Raw genomic sequence first — 24353 nt, forward strand, 5'->3', positions numbered from 1 at the left:
GGATGGCCACCTTAAGGTCTGCTATAGTGTGGCCAGGGAGGTTGAAGTGTTCTCCTACAGGTTTTTGTATATTGACATTCGTAATGTCTGATTTGTGTCCATTTATCCTTTTCCGTACAGACTGTCCAGTTTGGCCGATGTACATAGCAGAGGGGCATTGCTGGCATATGATGGCATATATTACATTGGTGGATGTGCAGGTGAATGAACCGGTGATGGTGTGGCTGATCTGGTTAGGTCCTGTGATGGTGTCACTGGTGTAGATATGCTAGTACCTCATCAACACAACAGCTGAATCCTCAGTGTTTAAGTGGCTCACACAATTTATAATTAACTTATCATTAATTATGGAATTTGATTCTCTAATTATGAGCGAGCAAGTGGCAAAGAAAAACCTCAGGGACCTCATTACAACAGCCCTGAAACTCTATGAATCTCATGTACGCAACATGTGCTAGACTGGGGTTCTCAAACTGATGATCATGACCCCTCAGGGGGTCACAAGGTTATTCTGTGAGAGTCAAAGGCCATCAACTTCCACCCCCAAACCACACTTTGTCTCCAGCATTTATAATAGTGCTAAAAATAAAAAATGTGATTTTAATTTACAAGGATGGGTTGCACTTCGAGGTTTGCTGTGCAAAAGGGTTACCAATGCAAAAGTTTGAGAACCACTGTGATCTAGAGAAAAGTGGACAGGCTGGCAGTGAGGAATCCAAATCTGTATCCAGATCTACATTTGAGGTTGATCGCCCACCTGCTGGGAACCCAACCAAAACCTTTGACCTTTGTAGTGTTCAAAATCCAGACCCAAGCATAGGTCTCCATTTTGTAGGTCAGGCCCATCTCTAGTACAAAGCTCACCTTAAACATAATTTAATCAATTTTTAATTTCCTTCATCTTCCAGAGCACTGACTGCCGGATGAGCCTGACAGCCTATTTCAGTCCGTGGCAGTGCAGCCTGGCATGCCGGTGGAGCTCATGATATGTGAACACTTGCGGTCTGCAATACTGCAGCTCTGTTAGGCACCTATCAAGAGGCAAGCTGGATGGAGTGTCCTGGAGGCCATCAAGAGACAACCAAAGCCCTGGCAGAGCAGACACAGGCAACGTGTGATCCCCTGAGACAGGCCACAGGGCTCCACAGCGCAGCCTGCAACAACCCCTCTCATAGGTTAACACAGCCTGATGCCCAAGGTGCAGGCGCTGGTACCCAGAGCCTGACCTTCATCCCAGTGGCCTGGTCACAGGGCCTGCAGGCTGGAGCAGCCGCGTGGCATGCTGGGAGCTGCCCTCCCTGGGGCCGAAGGGCAGCTGGAGACGGGCTGTTACGGGATGGCACCTGTAAGGTTCATGTGCGCCAGTATTTAAGGAGGACTGGTCCTTTGAAGGGGACAGGGCGCTGGCTAAGGTGTTCTGGTCCCCCTTAAGGGGAGCTGAGCGCCGGTTAAGGTGGACCAGGTTCCCCTTGAAGGGCCCAGGCTCTGTTGCGGGGGCAGCCGGACCCGGCTCTCGTTCAGGGGCCAGGCGCAGGCGGAGGTTTGTTTTTTAAGGTGGCCTGGCGGGGAAGCCGCATGAGCTCCAGGCCCCGCCCGCCGGCTGGTCTGGAGGCTGGGCGCAGGCGCGCTCGCTGTAAGATGGCCGGGCGGGGCGCCGCCGTCCCTGCGCAGCTAGCGGGGAGCGCCCGCCCCACGGGCTCCCCCATGGCGGCGGCCCCCGTGGGGGGGGAGGCGGGGGGTAGGGATAGGGCCCCGCGCCCCGTGCCCACTGTCCAGAGAGAAGGTGAGTGAGTGAGGGGCCGGCCGGCCGGCCGGGAGCCCCTCCCCCGCTCCCCACAGGGTGCGGCCGGAGCCGGAGCCTGGCGGGCAGCAGCCGGACTAGGCAGAGCGAGGACGGGGAGCCGGGGCGGGGCTGGGGCTGAGGGGTGATAGGGCCCCTACGTGTGAAAGGGAGAGGGCGCTGGGGGGGCTGCACTGGGGGGCTGACACGGGCCGATGGGGGGGCTGCACTGGGGGGCTGACACGCGGCGATGGGGGGCTGCACTGGGGGGCTGACACGGGGCGATGAGGGGGCTGCACTGGGGGATGACACGGGGCGATGGGGGGGCTGCACTGGGGGGCTGACACGGGGCGATGGGGGGGCTGCACTGGGGGGCTGACACGCGGCGATGGGGGGCTGCACTGGGGGGCTGACACGGGGCGATGGGGGGGCTGCACTGGGGGGCTGACACGGGGCGATGGGGGGGCTGCGCTGGGGGGCTGACACGGGGGCGATGGGGGGCTGCAGTGGGGGGCTGACACGGGGGCGATGAGGGGCCTGCAGTGGGGGGCTGACACGGGGCGATGGGGGGGCTGCAGTGGGGGGCTGACACGGGGCGATTGGGGGGCTGACACGGGGGCGATGGGGGGGCTGCAGTGGGGGGCTGACATGGGGCGATGGGGGGCTTCAGTGGGGGGATGACACGGGGCGATGGGGGGATGACACGGCGATGGGGGGGCTGCACTGGGGGATGACACGGGCGATGGGGGGACTGCACTGGGGGGAAATGGCGGGCTGCACTGGGGGGACAACACAGGGGCAATGGGGTTGCAGTGGGGAACGGCAGGGGCGATGGGGGGCCTGCACTGGGAAGGGACACAGGGGCGATGGGGGGGCTGCACTGAGGGGAGTCTCTGTAGGGAGATGGGGGGGCTGCACTGGGAAGGGACACAGGGGCGATGGGGGGGCTGCACTGAGGGGAGTCTCTGTAGGGAGATGGGGGGCTGCGCTGGGGGGACATGGGCGGTGGGGGGGCTGCGCTGGGGGAGTTTGGGGTGATGAGGAGGCTACAGTGGGGAGAGCCACAGGGGCGATGGGTGGCTGCACTGGGGGTATCTCTGTGGGGAGATGGGGGGGCTGCATTGTGGGGAGATGGGGGGGCTGCATTGGGCGGAGTCTATGAGGCTGACCCTCCTGAATACTGCAGTAATACAAAACATAAGACTAGTGATAATAAAAGGGTAGAGGTTTGGCTGGGGAAGGGGCTGACAGAGGGGAGGGATAAGGAGGAGGTGTTCAAGGGGAGACTGGAGGAGGGGCTGTTGAATGTAAGAACAGCCATACAGAGTCACACCAATGGTCTGTCTGGCCATATCCTGTCTACTGACAGCGGCTGGTTCCTGATGCTTCAGAAGGAATGAACGGAACAGGGCAATTTACAGTGATCCAGCCCCAGCTTTTGGCAGTCAGAGGCTAGGGACACCCAGGGTATGGGGTTGTGTCCCTGTGACCATCTTAGCTAAAACCCACTCATGGACCTATCTTTCATCAACTTATCTAAATCTTTTTTTAATCCAATTATAGTTCTGGCTTTCCCTATATGATGTGGTGATGAGTTCCACAGGTTAGCTGTGTGTTTTATGAAGAAGTACTTGCTTTATATTTGTTTTAAACAGGCTGCCTGTTAACTTCATTGGATGACCCATGGTTCTTGTGTTATGCGAAGGGGTAAATAACACTTCCCTATTCACTTTCTCCACACTAGTCATGATTTTATAGACCGCTATCATGTCCTCCCTTTAGTAGTCTCTTTTCTAAGCTGAACAATCCCAGTCTTTTTAACTTTTCATATGGAAGCTGTTCCATACCTGTCGTCATTTTTGTTGCCCTCGTCTGTACTGCTTCCAATTCTAATACACCTCTACCTTGATGTAACACTGTCCTCAGGAGCCAAAACATCTTACTGCATTATAGGTGAAACCGCGTTAAATCAAACTTGCTTTGATCCACCGGAATGCACAGCCCCGCCCCCCTCGTAGCCCTGCTTTACCGTGTTGTATCTGAATTCATGTTATATCGGGTTGTGCTATATCGGGGTAGAGGTGTATATCTTTTTTGAGATGGGATGAGCAGAACTGCATGCAGTAATCAAGGTCTGGGCATAGCATGCATTTAAGAACTGGCATTATGATATTCTCTGTGATATTATTTCACTCTTTCCTAATGGTTCCTAACATTCTGTTCATATGTGCCGACTTCCCCTGTACCCAGGGGGGTGCTCGACCCCCTGTCCCCTCTGCTCCAGGCCCTGCCCCCACTCCACCCCTCTCTCCAACCCCCTGCGACACCTCTGTTCCTCTCTGGTCTGCCCCCGCCCTGCCTCATTCCACTCCCGCCCTCGAGTACGCCCCATCCCCACTCCTCCGCCGCCCTCTCAGAGTCGACATGCGCACTGTAAAGCAGCTGTTTGCGGCAGGTGGGAGGCACTGGGAAGGCGGGGAAGGAGTGATCAATAGGGCCGCCGGCGAGGCAGAGGCACTGGGGAGAGAGTGGGGAGCTTGGCTGTTGGTGGGTGCTGAGCACCTGCTAACTTTTCTCCGTCGATGCTCCAGCCCTGAAGCACCCACAGAGTCAGCATCTTTTATTCTGTTAGTTCTTTTGACTGCTGTTGCACATTGAACAGATGTTTTCAGAGGACTATCTACAGAGACTCCAAGATCTCTTTCCTGAGTGGTAACAGCTAATTTAGACCCCATCATTTTGTAAGGATAGTTGGGATTATGTTTTCCAATTGCATTACTTTGCGTTCATCAACATTAATTTTCATCTGCCATTTTGTTGTCCAGTCACCCAGTTTAGTGAGATCCTTTTGTAACTCTTCTGTCCATTTTGGACTCACAAAATTATTCACAATAGTATCATGTACAGAGTTTGCCATATAACTGTTTACCTCTTTTCCCAAATAATTTAGGGATACGTTTAACAGCACTGGTCCCAATACAGATCCTTGGGGGCCCCCACTATTTACTCTCTCCACTTTGAAAACTGACTGTTTATTCCTATCCTTTGTTTCCTATCTTTTAACCAGTTACTGATCCATAAGAGGACCATCCCTCTGATCCTATGACTAATTATTTTGCTTAAGAATCTTGTGAGCAACCTTGTCAAAAGTTTTCTGAATGTCCAAGTACACTACATCCACTAGCTAACCCATGTCCACTTGTTTGTTGACACCCTCAGAGAATTCTAGTAGATTAGAGAGGCATAATTTCCCTTTATAAAATCTGTATTGACTCTTTCCCAACATACTATGTTCATTGGTTTGTCTGATAATTCTGTTCTTTATTGTAGTTTCAGCCAATTTGCCTGGTATTGAAATTAGGCTTATTGGCCTGTAATTGCCAGGATTACCTCTGGAGTATTTAAATCAACATCACATTAGCTATCCACCAGTCATCTGATACATAGGCTGATTTAAGCAATGTTACATGTTGCAGTTAATGGTTCTGCAATTTCATATTTAAGTTCCTTCAGAACTCTTGAGTGAATCCCATCTGATGCTGGTGATTTATTACTGTTTAATTTACCAATTTGTTCCCAAACCTACTCTACTGGCCTCTCAACCTGAGACAGTTAATCAGATTTGTCACCTAAAAGGAATGGCTCAGGTGTGGGAATCTCCCTCACATCCTCTGCAGTGAAGACGGATGCAAAGAAATCATTTGGCTTCTCCACAAAGCCTTATCTTCCTAAAGTGCTTCGTCAGCACCTGGATCTTCCAGCAGCCCCACTGGTTGATTGGCAGGCTTTCTGCTTCTGATGTACTTTAAAAAAAAAAAAAAAAAAAAAAAAGTTGCTGTTAGTTTTTGGGTGGGAGGGGACAGGGTGGAAAGGGGGAGTGGAGGTATGGAGTGTTGTGGGGAGCTGGCTGGGGTCGGGAGATGTTGGGAGAGGGAATGGTGGTGGTAGTAGAGGGGAGAGGCTGGTGGGGAGTGTTAAAGGGAAGGTGTGGGGGTTGGCAAGAAGAAGAGGCTAATTGGGGATAGCCTTGGGAGTAGTAGCTGGAGCTGTGGTGTACTTGCAAAGTAGAAGCTGAAGGACTAGGGGCTCTCAGACCCTCCTGTGAGGAGACAGTAACTCAACCTAACCGCGGTTTACCAGGCCTCTTGGGCTGCGAGAATTTAAATGAGGGAGATTTCAGAAAATAATGCGTGAGATTTTAAATCTCAATGAAACACAGCAAAACCATGTCACAGAAGAGAGAAATTTCAAACACCACTTTGAAATCTGTTCCTTTTAACCTGGGAGTCTTCCTCCCTTCTGCGTGAGCATGTCTTGGCAACAGGTGTGCTTTTTGGCTCTGGAGCATACCAAACCTGTAGTGCAGCTAGTGTGTATGTAAATTATATACCCTGTCAGGCCTGCCAAGTCTCATTCATTGGGGTAAGGGTCACTCTCTCTTCTCTGTGATGCATTTTAAGCCAGAGTTTGAAGGCTCTCCTTTGTGAGGTTGGATTTTGCTGTATGTTTCAGTGAGACATTTAAAATCTCACTCATTCAAATTCTCACAGTTCGAGACTCATGTCTATATTTTATATACTTTTTGGTGATGCCTAATCTCTCTTGCAGTGAGATCTACATACTGATCCTGATGCACCTGGTGCATTTGCCTCCCTGTAGACAATTTTCTCATACATGCTATGATGTCCATTACCGCACATGGGGGAGAAAAAAAATCTTTAAGTGCATGTCACTGTTCTAAATCTTCTGGAATTTTCTTTAACAACAAATATGAACCAAATTTTATACATCAGACCTGCAAAACAGATTCCTGAAGCTTAATCTTGAGGTTGTGGCTTAGGGTGAGAGAACAGTAAAAACAATTTTCACCACCTCTTACCATTTGATTTAGAGAGATTATCTTGTAGAAAGCATCATGTGTGGTAACATGTAGCTAATCACACATACTAACATGTAGCTAAACACAACATTACTACCTCATCTTGCCAGAGGTCCAATAGCAGAGATAGATAGTAAATAAGTCTGCCATGTTAGGCTTCATTTATGTATTTATCTACAAAGTACTTGCTCGGACACGGAGTACTGCAAATTAAAGTGGAACTGAAGTCTAAATTAACCAAGTACAGTCGGTGTATAATTGTTTTGTTGTTAAATTTCTGAAACTTGCATTAGTGATTAAATTAACAATAGATCACCCCATCGCTAGTGCAAATTAGTACAGGTCTGCTGCAATGATTAACAGAAATAATAGTGACAAAATGATTCCTTACAAGTAATAAAACTGCTTACGTATGGGTGGTAAACTGACACTAAGCCTTTTTAAACAATCAAATTCTTGAAGATGAGCATTTACTTTCTTCAGATGAGTAAGTTTGGGGAAAACGGTACAAAGTTCTGTTTTCTCATGTTTGTGGGATTGGTGTTTTTTTTGTTTTTTTTTTGGGTAACTACACATGCCTTCAGTTGAAACTTAGCATTTTATAAACTCATTAGCACCAAAGCTCTCAGGGTGAAACTTAGCATTTTATAAACTCATTAGCACCAAAGCTCTCAGGGTGAAACTATGTATTGAAGGTATTCCTCATGTCCAATAGCCTTCTGCACCAGCCACCGTAAGAAGTATTTTGAAAATGCTAGAGGTTACTCCTCTAGCGAAAGAGGATTCATTCATCTGAACTGGGGAGTAGAGTGTTTAAGGGCCCTCCTTTCACTAATGTCCCTTTAAAATGTTAATTTTGCAAACAATACATTCTCACACCATTAAAATATCTCTGTTAGCTGGTATGGGTAACAGTGAAAACTAGATTCATGATAACTATCTGTTCTTGTCAGCATAAATAGTAGGGGCTGCTAGCCATGTGTTTGGACATGAACTAGCCTAAAGGGAGAATGTTAATAGTAGGGTTGTCAAGTGATTAAAAAAAATAATTGTACTGTTAATAATAGAATACCATTTATTTAAATATTTTGGGTGTTTTCTACATGTTCAAATATATTGATTTTAATTATAACAGAATACAAAGTACGGTGCTCACTTCATATTTTTTATTACAAATATTTGCACTGCAAAAAAACAAGAGATAGTATATTTCAGTTCACCTAATACAAATACTGTAGTGCAATCTCTTTATCATGAAAGTTGAACTTACAAATATAGAATCATGTACTAAAAAACTGCATTCAAAATAAAACTGTGTTAAATTTTAGAGCCTGCAAGTCCACTCAGTTCTATTTCTTGTTCAGCCAATCACTCAGACAAACAAGTTTTTGTTTACTTTTGTAGGAGATAATGCTGCTTGCTTCTTGTTTACAATGTCACCTGAAAGTGAGAACAGGTGTTCACATGGCACTGTTGTAGCCAGCGTCGCAAGAGATTTACGTGACGGATGCACTAAAGATTCATATGTCCCTTCATGCTTCAACCACCATTCCAGGGGACATGCGTCCATGCTGATGACGAGTTCTCTCAATAACAATTCAAAACACAGCAGATTGACGCACTTTAATTTTCATTACCTGAGTCAGATGCCACCAGCAGAAAGTTGATTTTCTTTTTTGGTGGTTCGCGTTCTGTAGTTTCCGCATCAGAGTGTTGCTCTTATAAGACTTCTGAAAGCATGCTCCACACCTTGTCCCTCTCAGATTTTGTAAGGCACTTTGGATTCTTAAACCTTGGGTCCACTGCTGTAGCTATCTTTAGAAATCTCAGATTAGTCCCTTCTTTGTGTTTTGTCAGATCTTCAGTAAAAGTGTCCTTAAAATGAACAACGTGCTGGGTCCTCAGCTGAGACTGCTATAACATGAAATATATGGCAGAATACAGGTAAAACAGAGCAGGAGACATACAATTCTCCCCCCCAAGGAGTTCAATCACAAATTTAATTAACGCATTGTTTTTTTAACCAGCATCATCAGCGTGGAAGCATGTCCTCTGGAATGGTGACCGAAGCATGAAGGGGCATATGACTGTTTAGCATATCTGGCATGTAAATACCTTGCAATGCCAGCTACAAAAATGCCATGCAAATGCCTGTTCTCACTTTCTGATGACATAAATAAGAAGAGGGAGGCATTATTGCCTGTAAATGTGAACAAAATTGTTTCTCTTGGCAATTGGCTGACCAAAACATAGGACTGGACTTGTAGGTGCTGAAGTTTTGCATTGTTTTGTTTTTGAATGGAGTTACATAACAAAATTACATTTCTAAATTGCATTTTCAAGACAGAGATTGCACTACAGAACTTGTATGAGATATATTGAAAAATACTAATTTTTTATCATTTTTACAGTGCAAATATTTAGAATAAAAAATAATATACAGTTTGATTTCAATCACAACACAATACAATGTATATAAAAATGTCAAAAGACATCCAAAATATTCAATATATTTCAATTGGCATTCTATTGCTTAACTGTGTAATTAAAACTGAGATTGATTGTGATTAATTGCAATTAATTTTTTGTGACAATCGCATGAGTTAACTGTGATTAATAAACAGACCTAATTAATAGCCGTGTCAAAGTATACTTATACAACTGTAGGTATGAATGTCACTTATGATGACACAATTTATTTGTATAGGAAAAGGGTTCTTTATATATATAATTTTTTTAATTAACAGCAGTTTTTAGCTTTGGGGACCTATTCTGGCATCTGTCCTTCCACACCCTACGCCTGAGGTCTTTCATGGCATTTTAATGGTTTGAGCTCATACTCTTGTTGCTACTTAAAACATTTTGAGCTCTTAACAACTTACCTTTTCTGGGATCACAGCCCTGACCCCTCTACAGAGAGACAATGGGTGACTTAAGTCAGTATATTCATGTCTTTGCTCTGAGCATTTCATCTTTCCTCCTCCCACCAAAACATGGACATAAAATGAGAACTAAGTCAAGTCCTTTAGAAATATTATTTCAAATGCTAGTGAATACAATATCAATCATCTTATCGGAATTCTTACATGCCAGAAAAGCAGAAAACTATATCTAAAAACATGCACATCGACTTTCATCATTGTTGAATGTTTGATAGCAACAGGAGATACTCCATGTTTCTTTTTTAGTGTTATCATACCTTCTTAGGATAAGAGAACCACAAAACAAAATGGTTCTGCCATCCAAAGAAAATAAAGTGACACTTTCAGCAAGAGAAGTAACATGGTCTATTATCCTGCAGTTTTTTAAAAACTGATTTGTGCTGTTGATTCTTTAAACCTGCTTTGGGCAGCCTCATGTACGATGCTAGGGTATAGCATTTAGAGTTCATTGTTCCTTTAAAAAGTTGTTAATTCTAGCTCGGGTCAAACCATGCTGTATGTCCCATTTACCAGAAACAATGCATAATTCCTTTCCAGCCAGATATCCAAAAGACAGTGTGTGATTCCTGCAATCCTGAGCAGTGTATTACAGTGAAAGTGACTTGACGCTGACAAGACCTAGACATTTCATTGCTGTGCCAACTTTTTTAAAAAAATCTTGTTAGTTTCAATTTGCTTCAGCTGTAATGCACTGATCAGGATGTCATTGGTTTGATAGAATATAATAAGCAGAGCTCACTGTGACTTGGAACAGTGTGTGCAAGAGTCAAAGAAATGGAAACAAAACATGGATTGAAATGATGAGACTAAGGAAAATAGAGGAAGAGAGATGGAAATGGCAGATGTCAGTCAGAATAACTTCATGGGTAAGAGTAGACTCCTTCATTTTGGGGCATGACAACGGCTGATATACTGGGCTTTCATCTTAATTTTCTTTAAAATCTAATATTGAACTTTTTGTGTCTAAGTAGTGCATCACTTAGAAACATTTCAGAGGTGGGTTTGAGGGAGAAGAGGCTTAGGACAAGTTGTGCCAAAAGCTTGTCCTTTATATGTTAAGTCAAGTATAATACCTTATCATTGCACTGTATATTAAGGTGGGCCTAAGACCTGTTCGCTTCAGCCACAACGAGCTATAACAGGGTTTGTGCAGTCAAGACCAAACCATATTATGATCTGGCTTGGCCAGCACCAGTTCTAACAATCCCCACTGAACTCTTGTTTTATCAGTATATAGCAGTTTTTTTACCCTTAACCTGCAAATGCTTGTACTTAACTTGCACATGTAGTCCCACTGAAGTCAATAAGACTATGCCTGGGAATCAAGCATATGCAAAAGTGTTTGTGTAATTTTGTGCACCATCCTATCTAGGCAACTACCACAAAAGATTTCTTTGTGGTTCACTTTGAAAATATAGAATGGGATTTTTTCAGAAGCACTCTGCATTGGCCTAATTCTGCTTCTATTGAAGTCAAGGAGCTAGCTATTATCTCTGGAAAATCATGGGAGACAGAAGAAATTCCAGAAGACTGGAAACGGGCAAATATTGTGCCCATCTATAAAAAGAGAAATAAAAACAACCCAATGGAAACTACAGACCAGTTAGTTTAACTTCTGTGCCAGGGAAGATAATGGTGCAAGTAATTAAGGAAATCATCTGCAAACACTTGGAAGGTGTTAAGGTGATAGGGAATAGCATGGATTTGTAAAGACCAAATCATGTCAAACTAATCTGATAGCTTTCTTTGATAGGATAACAAGTCTTGTGGATAAGGGAGAAGCGGTGGATGTGGTATACCTAGACTTTAGTAAGGCATTTGATATGGTCTCGCATGATATTCTTATCAATAAACCAGGCAAATACATCTTAGATGGGGCTACTATAAGGTGGGTGCATAACTGGCTGGACAGCTGTACTTGAAGAGTAGTTATTAATGGTTTCCAATCCTGCTGGAAAGGTGTAACAAGTTGGCTTCCCAGGGGTCTGTTTTGGGACCGGCTCTGTTCAATAACTTCATCACTTAGATGTTGTCATAGAAAGTAAGCTTATTAAATTTGGAGATGATACCAAACTGGGAGGGATTGCAACTGCTTTGGAGGATAGGGCAATAATTCAAAATGATCTCGACAAATTGGAGAAATGGTCTGAGGTAAACAGGATGAAGATTAATAAAGACAAATGCCAAGTGCTCCACTTAGGAAGGAACAATCAGTTTCACACATACAGAATGGGAAGAGACTGTCTAGGAAGGAGTATGGCAGAAAGGGATCTAGGGGTTATAGTGGACCACAAGCTAAATATGAGTCAACAGTGTGGTGCTGTTGTTAAAAAAAAAAAAAAACATGATTCTGGGATGCATTAACAGATGTGAGCAAGACATGAGAAGTCATTCTTCCGCTCTGCTCTGCGTTTGTTAGGCCTCAACTGGAGTATTGTGTCCTGTTCTGGGCACCACATTTCAAGAAAGATGTGGAGAAATTAGAGAGGGTCCAGAGAAGAACAACAAAGTACAGTTGTAACATTCCACTTTTTTATAATCTCTTGGGTTTTGAAAAACTTTCATTGACTACGTTATTTAAGAAAATTGAAATATGTTAAGTTTCAAATTTTTCTCATGGAAGCACATCCTTTCATCAGCCAGCTGCTGAAGCCCATGTCTATCTAGTTCTGCTTTGTCTTGTCTCTGAGGTACAGTTTTCTCTTTGACTCCACGCTTGAGCTTGCAGCCATCTTTCAAATTGGTCACCTTAAAAAATTGAGGTCCTCTCTGCTCTCCATTGTTTAAAAATAAATAAAATAAACCTTTGGCACTTTTCACAGGAATGAGGCATTTATCCTGATGTGCCTTTAAGAGTTCCCTTTTAACCAGCTGCGCAGTGGCTTGTGTGCAAGTTTGGCTGCTCCACTGCATCCCAGCGGTGGCTGTATTTCTGTAGTGTATGCCTGTAGTTTGGGATGAAAGGTGTTAAAACATAATTTGATTTTTCTAACATTTCTATTGAACCTGTTTTTATATATGGTTGAGACTGCTTTCCCTTTTGCCTACCAAAAACAATTACCAAGAACGAGACTGATTACAACAGAGTTTATTTTCCAGTATTTCCTACAATAGAACTTCTGCCTTTCCTTCTTGCAGTTACTGTGAGGCAGCAAATAGAAAATCATGTAAAAATGCTTGTGAAATAAGAAAATCACTTTTGGGGTCAACATGTGCTCTACATATTTGTTGAAATCAACGCGTATGTATGTTAAAGTTGTAGTCCTGACTTTTAATACTATACATGTCTCTGTGGTATTTGAGAGCAGAAATTGATTTTACCGTGTTTTATTGGTGCCATCAGACTGAAACCCCATTGCCCCCTCTTGCCTAAGGGCTGTATTTGGCACAAGGTTTTTCTTTGCACTCTTCTAGATTTCTGTACTCTTGCAAGTTATCCTTGAGAATCAGGGAAGAAGAGCTGTTAGAAATAGTGAGGTTGAGCACACTTCCTTTCCTACATTATTTAAGAAAATTGAAATATGTTAAGTTTCAGATAGTGAGGTTCCTTTTCCTTCACACTCTGATCAAAAAGTTTCTGCACAAAACTATAGCATGTTTACAGTGTAACTTTTCTAATGTTTCAACAACATACTCTCCTACCACCTTTAATCTTACGCTTCTTAGAGGTTGAAGACTGAGGACAGGTCTATTCTACTGTGGGGATCAATGCTCTGCGGTCAATCCCCCGGCGGTCGATTTAGCGGGTCTAGTAAAGACCCACCAAATCAACTGCACGTCGCTTTCCAGTTGACCCCTGTACTCTACCCCCAACGAGAAGAGTAAGGTAAGTCGATGGGAGATTTTCTCCCGTCAACCCCCTTCAGCGTAGATCCCACGATGTCTCGACCTTAAGGTATGTCAACTCCAGCTATGTGAATAATGTAGCTGGAGTTGCATAGCATAGGACCTCTTACCATGTAGTGTAGACATAGCCTGAAGGGAAATGGAAATAGACCGCGTGCAAAGAGAAATTTTAAAAACATCTTGAAGATGCTTATTAAATGACATAATCAGAATTTTCATGGGGATCTCCAAAAGTTTTCTCTAAATCTTAGCCTCCAATATCTGTCCCTACACTTTTGTTAGGACAGAGTTAAGGGAAATGTCTGAGAACTTTTAGCATGTAGCAAAAATAAATTAGTACAGTAATATTTCATAAAGTGCTTTTTTGAGCACCTGCATATGTCACTGCTTTAATTGCTGTATCAAAGCACTGTGCCAAAGGAGGAACAGACAGATAGTTACAAGGCTAAAAACAAAAGCACCAAAGCATACTCCTACAGTGGGGTAGCTGAGAACAGAGTGTCAGGAATTGAATCCTTGTCTCTTAACTCTGTTGCTGGACAGTGAGTCTGCAGCAGGCTATTCAGCTGGGCCCAAACTTTCAAAACAGTACATTTGGGTTTTCAAAACTGTCCATTTGGGGAAGTGGTGGAGATGCCCAATTTAAGCACCTCTTACACTCCCCATATTATAGGGGTGATGATAATGCTAAATCAAAAAGCATTGGGAGTGCTGTAGATGAAAAGCAATATATGAATGCTGAGTCTGAGTACATTAGTGTGAATTCCTCTTCTTTTGGATTTTGCATTCTCACCCTCATCGAGTGTCTCCATTCTGGTACACCTCTACCCCAATATAACGCGACCCAATATAACAAGAATTTGGATATAATGTGGTAAAGCAGCGCTCCAGGGGGAGCGGTGGTGTGCACTCCAGCAGATCAAAGCAAGTTCGATATAATGCAGTTTCACCTATAAGACAGTAAGATTTTTTTGGCTCCCGAGGACAGCGTTATATTGAGGTAGAGGTGTAGTAATTGATGTTCTCCATTATGATCCCACGACTTCTCATCATTAGTAGTCAGATTAAAGGATAATATAAAGTGGATCAAAAAGTAGAGTCTTCTGCATTCTTTCTAAATGCTCTCAAACGGCTACAGTCAAGTGGCTTAAGTTGCCTTTAAATTGTTATAATCCCCGAGGATCTACACCAGAGCTGCTTTGTATTGCCAGTTTTGGCTTTCAAGCAGTTACGGACTCCTGCACTGCTCATGTTGAATCTACGGGGGCAGTTTAAGGACATGAATAAAAATAGAACAAGGAAGTAAATGGTTGTTTATTTCAAGCAGTCATAACAGGATATTTGCTTACTAAGTAGAAAAGAACAAAGATGTTTATTTTACAACTTAAGAATGTTATTTTCAGACAGCGGAAAAGTAAAGGCAAATTTAAATGATAAAAATATGTTGATAGGCTTATAAAGAAGTGCCAATGATATTTGGGCCCAATACTGTACTTGGTATTACAATCAGGTAGAAAATGTCGTCTTCTTTTTTGCTTTTAACTGATCATTGTGAAAAATGAAGACACTTCTTATGCAGATTCCCCCAAAAAGTGTTATTTGGTCTGCTGGCTGATTGTCTGCCGTTAACTAGTGTACCTGGTTGACAGCTTTGGACCCAGTGCTGCTGGTGTATGTACAAGAGCTACTGCTCCCAAGAATGACTGGTTTATTTGAGTATGTATCTGTTCAAGTACAATTGGGTTTCTCCTCTTCATCTGAATTTGTTTCTCACATGATAATTTGTTTGTGATACAAAACTTAGCTGTGGTTAAAAATTATACTACTCCAAACTAAGATAATGGGTTCAAGTGGGAAATAATGGATCGTTGCTTGCTGTAGAAATGGGCTTTCTATAAAGATAAAATAAACATTAGGAGATGAATTGTTATTTAAAGACTTTCATAGTGAATGCCTTTTAATAAAGAACAATGCTTAGAATTTTGGCATACAAATAAATTACATTTATTCTGGTCTTTAATATGGTAAAGCATAAGAATAACATATCAATAAATATAGTAGATCTTTCATATAGTCATATTTCTTAAATCCAAGCTCATCTGGGACATGGATGTGCAGTTACCTTTATAAGGATCAGAGAACAATCACTGATGTAAGCATAGCTAAAGTGTTTGGGAAGTCTGTTTTTGCTGTAAAAGGAATCTTCAAAAAGCTTCCAAAATGCTATAGTAATATGTTAGTAATTTTTCAGCATCTCTGTAATGATTATCAAAACATAAGATTTGGCTCAGAGTAAGTTTAGAATGTGAATATTTTGTGTCCCACTCCTGGGTTTAGATTATTAGACTTCTGTCTCTGAGTTGGGCTCAGAAGGTAAGATCCTAAATGCAAATAAAGAGAAACAGTAGAATCCAAGGTAATATAGACACATTCTGCACCAGAGAGCAGATGAGCACTGAGTTAGGGGATGGAGTTTTGTCCAGTAGATACAAAGAGAATGACTTTCTTTCAAGATTACAGTCCTTGGGAAGTGGTATTAAGAAGAGTGTGTGTGGTTTTTTTCCCCATTGCTCAATTCTTTTCTTTGCGAACTCCACCCTTGTAAATTTGCTTAATGGTCCCTCAGCTGCCATTCACTATCAATTATCCCTAACTCTGCATCAAGTAAAAACTTTATTGACTTTGTACCTTCTGTCCTGGGAATATCCCTTTGCTAGCAAAAATTCAAGACTATTTTAATTGATTAAGAGATGTCTCGTACAAATGATGACCACATTAGCAGACTTATTGGCATGAAATATAGCAGATTGTAGCCATCCTCATTGTTAATATGGCCTATGGCACTACAAGTCCCATCATGCAATGCTCCAGTTTGATACAAGCAGAGGCACTTGAATCAACAAGAAGTATCCTAAGCTGGAACTTTTAAACTCAGTGGGCCACATATCTAAAACAGGGAAATATGTCCAGCACTGCTCATACACTTAGCACCTAAATATAGTATGAATTTAGATAAAAAATTAGTTGCTGTTCAAAAAGCTTTGCCCAAAATAAAGGTGACTTACCCAAGGTGACAAGCTTGTCATGGAGCTGAGACTAGAACCAGGGTGTCCTGATGAAAGTCCTGTGCTTTAACCACAGGACAATTGTTTCTCCTTTTTAAATACAACTGAGTTCTGGTTTAATTTACCCTATTATGCCCTCTTTTGCATAGGTATTGCATATCGTATAGTACATCACACTCTGATGTGAAATGTCTTGCTTTTATCCTGTTGTCACTAATGCACAGAACAGCATTAATACACCAAAATTTATATTTAAACTCTACCCACTACCTTATACTGATGTTTATATAAACGTTTAGTAATCCATTATTAATACAGTTAGTAGTCATGGTAGTAATTTGGATGGTGTGATTGGTAATGGGATCTGGAGCATTTAACCTCCAGATCATAGTTCAAACCATGGTCAGAATGGACAAAAATCTCTTCAGTTGAGTACTGTTCAGAGCTCTGTGTGAAATGAGTTGTTTATGGTCCACATTTATTCTGGTCTCAGTACCAGGAGTTTACATTGTAACAGGCACTGTTTGTTAGCATTCTCAACAAGTGCTTAAAAGTTTTCAGAATATAAACTGACCATAGAATATATGCTTCAAAGCAACATACTTTACAGCTGGCCCCAATAAGATCCAGTTAAACTCACTTCACTGCAAACTTTGCCTTTGGACCAAACCCTGTTGTGCTTCCTATGGGTTCTCCTTATTAATGTAGTGATGCATTTTTCAGAGTAATAAATAACTGACTTGCATGCCAGAATTCTGAGCCTGGGAATATATATTAATTGAGCCATGGCAGCACTGTTTCTCCGGAGTCATCACAGCACGATTGTTGTATGTCAATCTTTAAGAGCCCTTCCTTGTGATTAGCGTTAACATACCCATATCTGCCATTATTACACTATTGGTGCAAGTCTTTTCCCATAACTGGGCATAAGAGGGAAAGGTGTTGTAGTTGTCTGTGGGTGTTTTGGCCAAATACAATAACCTGAACCCTGAGTGAAAAGGAATCATTTTGACACCTGATTCACACGGATGCCTGGTAAACGTCAATAATCAGGATGTAAAAGGGCAGTAAGTATTTCTGGTAAATAGGCAGTGTCTATAGTTATATCTACATTAGAAGCACAGCAATGTGTGTATTCAGGAACATAGTTGTACATAAATGGCACGCAGGGCATGATGGCGAAGGCAGTGATCAATCAAGTAGTGCTGAGGTTCAGGATAGTATGTATTATGGGGTGTGATAGTGTGATTAAATTGTCCTCATTCAAGAGTTCTCATACTTTTTCATAGCGTGGAGCACAGTTACATCTTAATATGCCTTAGGAACATGAACTCTCCCGTTCCCTGTCACCTAAACCACATCCTCTCCCATTTGCACTCCATCACTGTGGCAAGTACAGCAACTAATTATATGCATAAGTAATATTACAGAAATATTAAGTGTAATAAGTGTAACTTAGTTGCTTTAATATAATGTAGCACCTGGAAACTATGGAGGAAGGTTAGCAATGTGCAGTTAGCCAGTTCTCTGGGGCCCATTGCCAAGTGGTCACTGTTGGAAGACAGGTGTTCTGTTCCTTCCATTCTCCTGTGGTTCTGTTTCTCTGCTGGACACATTTGCAGAGGGCATTATTAATGTATCTGGTCTGTGAATTCTTCCAGAATAACAGGGAAATACAGAGCAAACTTTCAGTAATAGTGAATTGTAACAAGAGCTGGCTTGATCCTGTGGTCCTGGATTGCTTGACTTCACTGCCCTACTCTTTGGTTTTTTGGGAGGGTGCTTTTCCCCTGCTGTTTCCACTCTCTGGAACAGCTTTCTTACCTTTCTGCCTCTTCTGACTCCATCTCTAGATTCATCTCTTTTCACTACTTTCAGACCCCAACCCTCTGTAATAACTTATTTGGGGAACTTTGGGTTTGAATTTATAACATTTGATTAGTTTCAGCTGTTCTTCTGAAATGCACAAATATCCACGATTAATCTTTACATAATTGAACTAACACTTGGATTTTTTTTTCTTCCTGCGTGTGAATTGCAGGTCTTTTTGACACAGCTATATTCATTTTGATATATAAAACAATACCAGTAGGCACTCATCTAGTGCTTTAGATCTCCTTATGATTAATGCAAAAGCAGTCACTAGGTTGGTTTGGGCAGTCTATCTAAATCTGTTTGAATATAGCAAGAGAATCAAAACTCTCAATTATTCCCTCATTTCTCCCATCAGCCGCCACCTCCAGCAAAGCAGGTGGATTATGTAATTATTGCCCAATTGAAGTAATCTATATCAACCGAACAGGTATGGCATGGATAAGAGCAAGGAAAGCTTCCTTCCTGCTGCTGCTCTGGGCTCTGAAACATAGCAAGGTGGGTGGGTCTCAGAGCCTAGGCTCCAATGCAAGCCCAAATGTCTACAATGCTATTTTTACCCCTGTAGCACAAGGCCAAGTCAGTTGACCCAGACTCTGAATCTCGCTGCCCGTGGGAATGTAGACCTACAGTTACCTTATGCAGTCCTGTGTTCTGTAACTGTCGCCTTTGTCTTCATGCCCCTTCCATTGTGTTGTACACCCATCCATTGTGTGTTAAACAGGAAAAAGGACTGTTTCTTATGTTTATACAGCACCCTGCACAAAGAGGCTGTAATCCTGATTGGTGTCAGTAGGACTGCAAATCATACACTGGATTGTTAACTCTGCCTTCATATGGACACATACATTGATGCAGTCAAAACTTTTTCTCAGGCATTAGCCAAAGAGGCTCATCTAAACATCTTTTTTTAAAGTCCCTAAATACGGTCATTCTAACCTGGCACTCCAGATCCTGTGACTTCTAGTGGCAATGGTAACTGATCTTACTAGCTGTAACTGCAGTGTCAGAAGATGATTGTTCAGCTACCTATTCAGGAGTTACGGTGAAGTTATGCAGATATACTTCTGATTCATTTGTGAAGGGGCATTATTGGAGATAGGCTGAGTTCTGTAGTGGCCAAATATAGTAAGCCCTAAAATCACAGGCAAGAATTATTGCTTTGTCTCCTTAGAATATCACTAAGATCAGAACAAAATCAATACTCTGTATTTCCCAAGGACATTGAGAATACATTGGGTAATGACTGTGACGATCTCCAAATCTCCTCATTAAATATCATATATAAACACATGGAGTGAAATTTCAGCCTCATTGAAATCAATGGCAAAACTCCCATTGATTTCAACAGGGTCAGGATATCACCCTGGGATAGGAAGATGATGATTGGAACAAACTTACTCTTCTTTACTTTGCTCCCCACTCCCATACTCCCCAATATTGCTGATCATTAATATTTTCCACTTCTATATTTCCTTTGTGAGCACCTCAGTAGACTTTACAAAATGCTGAGTCTCACGGACCCTGTTTGAGGGATAGGTGAGTAAGCATTACACTCTCCATTTTACAGATGGTGAAACAGAGACAGAAACTTAAATGACCTATCCAAGGTCACAACAAGTCAGTAACGGAGCAGATAGGAAGTGCCATGCCAGATCAAGCCAACTGTCTGGCTAGCCCAGTGTCCTGCTTCTAACATTGGCGAGTGCTTCAGAGTAATGTGTACGAAACTTTATACTGGACCATTATGGAATTACCTATCCAGAGGGGAAGTTTCTTTGTAATCCCAGGCAGCTACTGATTGACTTGTGCCCAAAAGCAGGAGGGTTTATATCCCTCCTACACGTTGTTTTCATCCTATCTAATGTAAGTTTGGATGTTCTCATTAGCAATATAAATGTCCAATAAATGAGGACCAATCACTTTGTGGGGAACAATCATGTGTCTGTTTTGTGAGGGAGAATTGTCTTTAAATGACAACGTTAGTTCAGAGCGATCTGAGCCCGTGCCCTGGAATGCTTCACAAAGTTTTTGTGGTCATGGACAAAATATTGAGTTTAAAATGACAATCATGCAGGGCTGCCGCTTTGAATTCAGTATCTCTGTAATGTTTCTCCTTAATGGTGCTGTCTGATGCAAAGTGTTTTTTAAAGTGCATTTAGTGGTCATAAAAGGTGCTGTCTTGGAGACAGAAGCCCTCTGTGTACTCTCCACAGAAGAGGTTCAGTATAGGCAGTGGCAAGGCATGGTTCTCCACTCTGCCGCCAGTGTGCGTCAGTAGCATTCTTTAGGGATTGCTGTAAGGAGATGAGGGTAAATTCATTCTCCAGCCCATTCAGTTCTGGCCATTTCTGCTGGGAATGCCAAAAGGAATGACGATGCACTGGTTTTGTGATGTGCACACTGGCCCAATAAGAACTGAACTAAGATTGCATAGGCCACCCTGAAGAGCCTTAATGATGTACTGGCTGGATTAGATTTCAGTGGAGCTGCATCCACTCCTGAATTTTGGTCTGCATGTTTTTGTTGCGTGATCATGTTACACATTGGATCGTGGGAGCATACTACTGGGCAAATATTTTGCTTGAAAATCTGCATTGACACAAAGATAAAATATATTTCATATGCTTAAAGCCAAAACTTTCAGATTTAGGTTCCTAAAGTTCAGCACCAGGAAATGGCTCAATTTTTTTCCAGACTTGCTGAGCATCTACAGCTCTGACTTCAGTAGGAAATGCAGGTGCTCAGTACCTTTGAAAATCAGGCTGCTTAAAAGCCTTGTCTGGTTTAGGAAAAGTGGGTATGGTTATGTTGGGCTTAGCTAACTCATTTCCTAATATAGATGCATGTTAATATCTTTGGCTCAATTTCAGCAGGTCAGGTTACTAAGCTAAAAGTGTTACTGTACAATTACAGTGTGTATGGGGGGAGGGGAGAGGCAGCTGAGTTTGTCAGGCTTAGCAAGCTCATAGCCGCTAAGTCGAACCTAGACTTAACCTTTTCTCTCTAGACAAAGCTTATTTAGGAGCCAATCTTTAGCCAACTAGGTTAAAAAAAAATCATTGGCCTAATTCTACAAAACAATCAGACTGTTCAGCTATCTAGCAAAATGAGCATGACAGTTTGCCAGCCTAGTTTGAAAACCTACTCACCTAGATTTACCATATAGATAATATTTTTAAAAATCCCATTACAAGTACTTGCAACTTTGCATGCTATATATCCCCATTTCCTCTTGTTTTGTTTTTAAATTCCTGCCTTTTTGCCATGCATGTCATATCAGGAGTTTGCAGGGGGATGATGACTAATGCTACTCAGTTTCTTGTAACAGAACACAAAATGCTGATCATGGGAATTTGACAAATGGAAAGTCATGTACATGGGAAAGAATCATTTGAACTACCTATGTATATTGCTGGGTTCTAAATTAGCTATGACTAGTCAAAAACAAGACCTATTTGTCATTGTGGGCAACTCAATATAATTCTCTGCTTACTGTGCAGCAGCAGTCAAAAAAGTAAAGAGTAAACGGATGTTGCCAGTTCTTATGATTGTATCAGAAGACTTATGATATCAAGTGTCTCTCCAAAAGTCTTGCCTCCTTGTCATTTTATTAGCTGAAAATCTCAACTTCCATTTGGAAAAAAAAAGTTTCTAGCTATCATGGTGTGAAGAATATGAACCCCAAAGGCTCAAAACCCCAAAAATCCTGAATTTATTATTTGTTTAAAATCTCATGATACTTACATTAGTCTCATATTTTTATTTTATTTTTTTTTTTAAGATCAACTCTTTTTTTTTTTGGACACTTGGGGTTGACAATACTACAAATGTTAAGATGTGCATATAACAGAACAGAAAATAATACAGAGAACATTATGCCACTATATCAATGTATTCTCACCTGGATTCTGCTTACCCTATTAGAGAAAAGATAGAACTAAAATAGGAGAGGGAGGAGATGTCTGAAGAGAAAAGACAAAATTGATCAAAAGTATGGAAACTTTTAAGGAGAGATTGGAAAGATAGGAACTACTAAGGAGGGATCTAAGATGTAACATGATAGACGTATAGAAAATAAAAAATGGTATCGTCTGGGTGTATCACGTCCTACTATTTATTCTTTTGCATAATACAAGAACAGGGGGACACTCACTGAAAATGAAAGGCAACATTTAAACTGGTAAGTTTTTTTTTTCTTTTTTTAATGCAAGCCAGAGTTAACCTGAAGAAGTCATTACCACAAGATATCATTGAGGACAAGAGCATAGCAGGATTCAGAAAAGGATTAGAAATGTTCTAAGAGAAAACATAGGAATTACAATGCCAGATTAGACCAGTGGTTTCTCTAATCCAATATTTATTTCTGACAATGGCCTGTACTAGCTACGTTAGAGGAAGATGCAAGAAACTCTGCAACGAGCAGTTATGGTATAACCTACCCATATAGAAAGCTTCTTAATCTTCGTTGGCTTATGGGGGTTTTTTTGTCCAGAAACATGCAAACCTTCGGGCTTCAGGGATAAACACGTGACTGACAGCTAGAAAAAATCTTCTATTGCAGGTTATTTTACTATTGGCCATTACAATGTTTCTAGCACCTTCCTGTGAAATATCTGGTTTTGGCCACTGTGAGAGACAGGACACCAGAATAGATGGACCACTCATCTGATCTGCAAAAGAACAAGGAGTCCTTGTGGCACCTTAGAGACTAACAAATTTATTTGGGCATAAGCTTTCGTGGGTTAGAACCCACTTCATCAGATGCATGGAGTGGAAAATACAGGAGCAGGTATAAATACATGAAAAAATGGGAGTTGTCCTACCAAGTGTGAGGTCAATCTAATGAGACAATTTAATTAACAGTAGGATACCAAGAGAGGAAAAATAACTTTTGTAGTGGTAATGAGAGTGGCCCATTTCAAACAGTTGACAAGAAGGTGTGAGTAGCAGTAGGGGAAAATTAGTATGGAGGAAATTAGGTTTAGGTTTTGTAATGATCCAACCACTCCCAGTCTTTATACAGGCCTAATTTGATGGTGTCTAGTTTGCAAATTAATTCAAGTTTTACTGTTAATTGAACTGTCTCGTTAGACTGACCTCACTCTTGATAAGGCAACTCCCATCTTTTCATGTATTTATACCTGCTCTTTTATTTTCCACTCCATGCTGCTGGTGAAGTGGGTTCTAGCCCACGAAAGCTTATGCCCAAATACATTTGTTAGTCTCTAAGGTGCCACAAGGACTCCTCATTTTTGCTGATACAGACTAACACAGCGACCCCTCTGTAGTCTGATCTGGTGTGGCAATTCCTATGTCCTAGTTATTTTTAACTTGAAACAATATCTAAGTTTAATGAAGAGGGGAAGCTGACTAGGCCTAGTCTGTGTCCTTTTAGAAGTTTGACTCAGTTTGACACTGCAACAAAATAAAACTGAGTAGAATTAGTCAGTTTCCCTTTGCAACATTTTAATAGCAGCGTGAAATTAACAACACGTAATAGTACATCATTGCTTGTGTGCGTACAGCTGGGTGGTAGGGTGACTAGCAAGAAGCATCAGTAAATTGTATTGACCACCAACCTGCTCTGAAAGGGAAATGAACTAGATCAATTTATAGCCCTCTTCCACCTTTAATTTTTTTTGTTCTTATCTGTGAGATAAGGACTGCAAATGGACCTGTCTCAGTGCTGACTTTGATTTGCAGCACTCCCTTCATTCTCTGATTTTTTTAAAAAAAGTACATGTGTTTTAAGAATGCCATTTATAGTGTAACACTTCTTGGCAGTCACCAGAGGGAAATGTTCATCTGCTGTTCCCCAGAGTGCTTATAATGTAAAGTTAAAGTTGGTTGACAGAGAGAGTAGCCAGCCAACAGGTGTTAGCTGTTTGCCAGCACCAGAAGGGGAAAGAACACAGTGTACCTGATAAGCAGTTCCTTTTCTCAGGTGACCCTTAGGTTATGTCTAC

General features: G+C 42.0%; 1 protein-coding gene across 10 annotated transcripts in view; it reads left to right on the forward strand.

Moving 5' to 3' along the window:
* The first annotated feature begins 1667 nt into the window (after positions 1–1667).
* The window catches only part of KRCC1 (lysine rich coiled-coil 1), a 47036-nt gene continuing 24350 nt past the window's right edge, over positions 1668–24353 (forward strand). For 9 of the 10 annotated variants that reach the window (XM_030563629.1, XM_030563628.1, XM_030563626.1 and 6 more), the window contains exon 1: positions 1668–1783. In XM_030563629.1, the coding sequence (XP_030419489.1) occupies positions 1705–1783 (79 nt within the window). In that variant the 5' untranslated portion in view covers positions 1668–1704. Of the gene's footprint in view, positions 1784–10415; positions 10468–24353 lie in introns of those variants that run through there. The other variant, XM_030563636.1, reaches the window with a different exon arrangement.

This window comes from Gopherus evgoodei, chromosome 5 (assembly GCF_007399415.2).
Source record: "Gopherus evgoodei ecotype Sinaloan lineage chromosome 5, rGopEvg1_v1.p, whole genome shotgun sequence".
In the NCBI taxonomy this organism is placed as follows: Eukaryota; Metazoa; Chordata; order Testudines; family Testudinidae; genus Gopherus; species Gopherus evgoodei.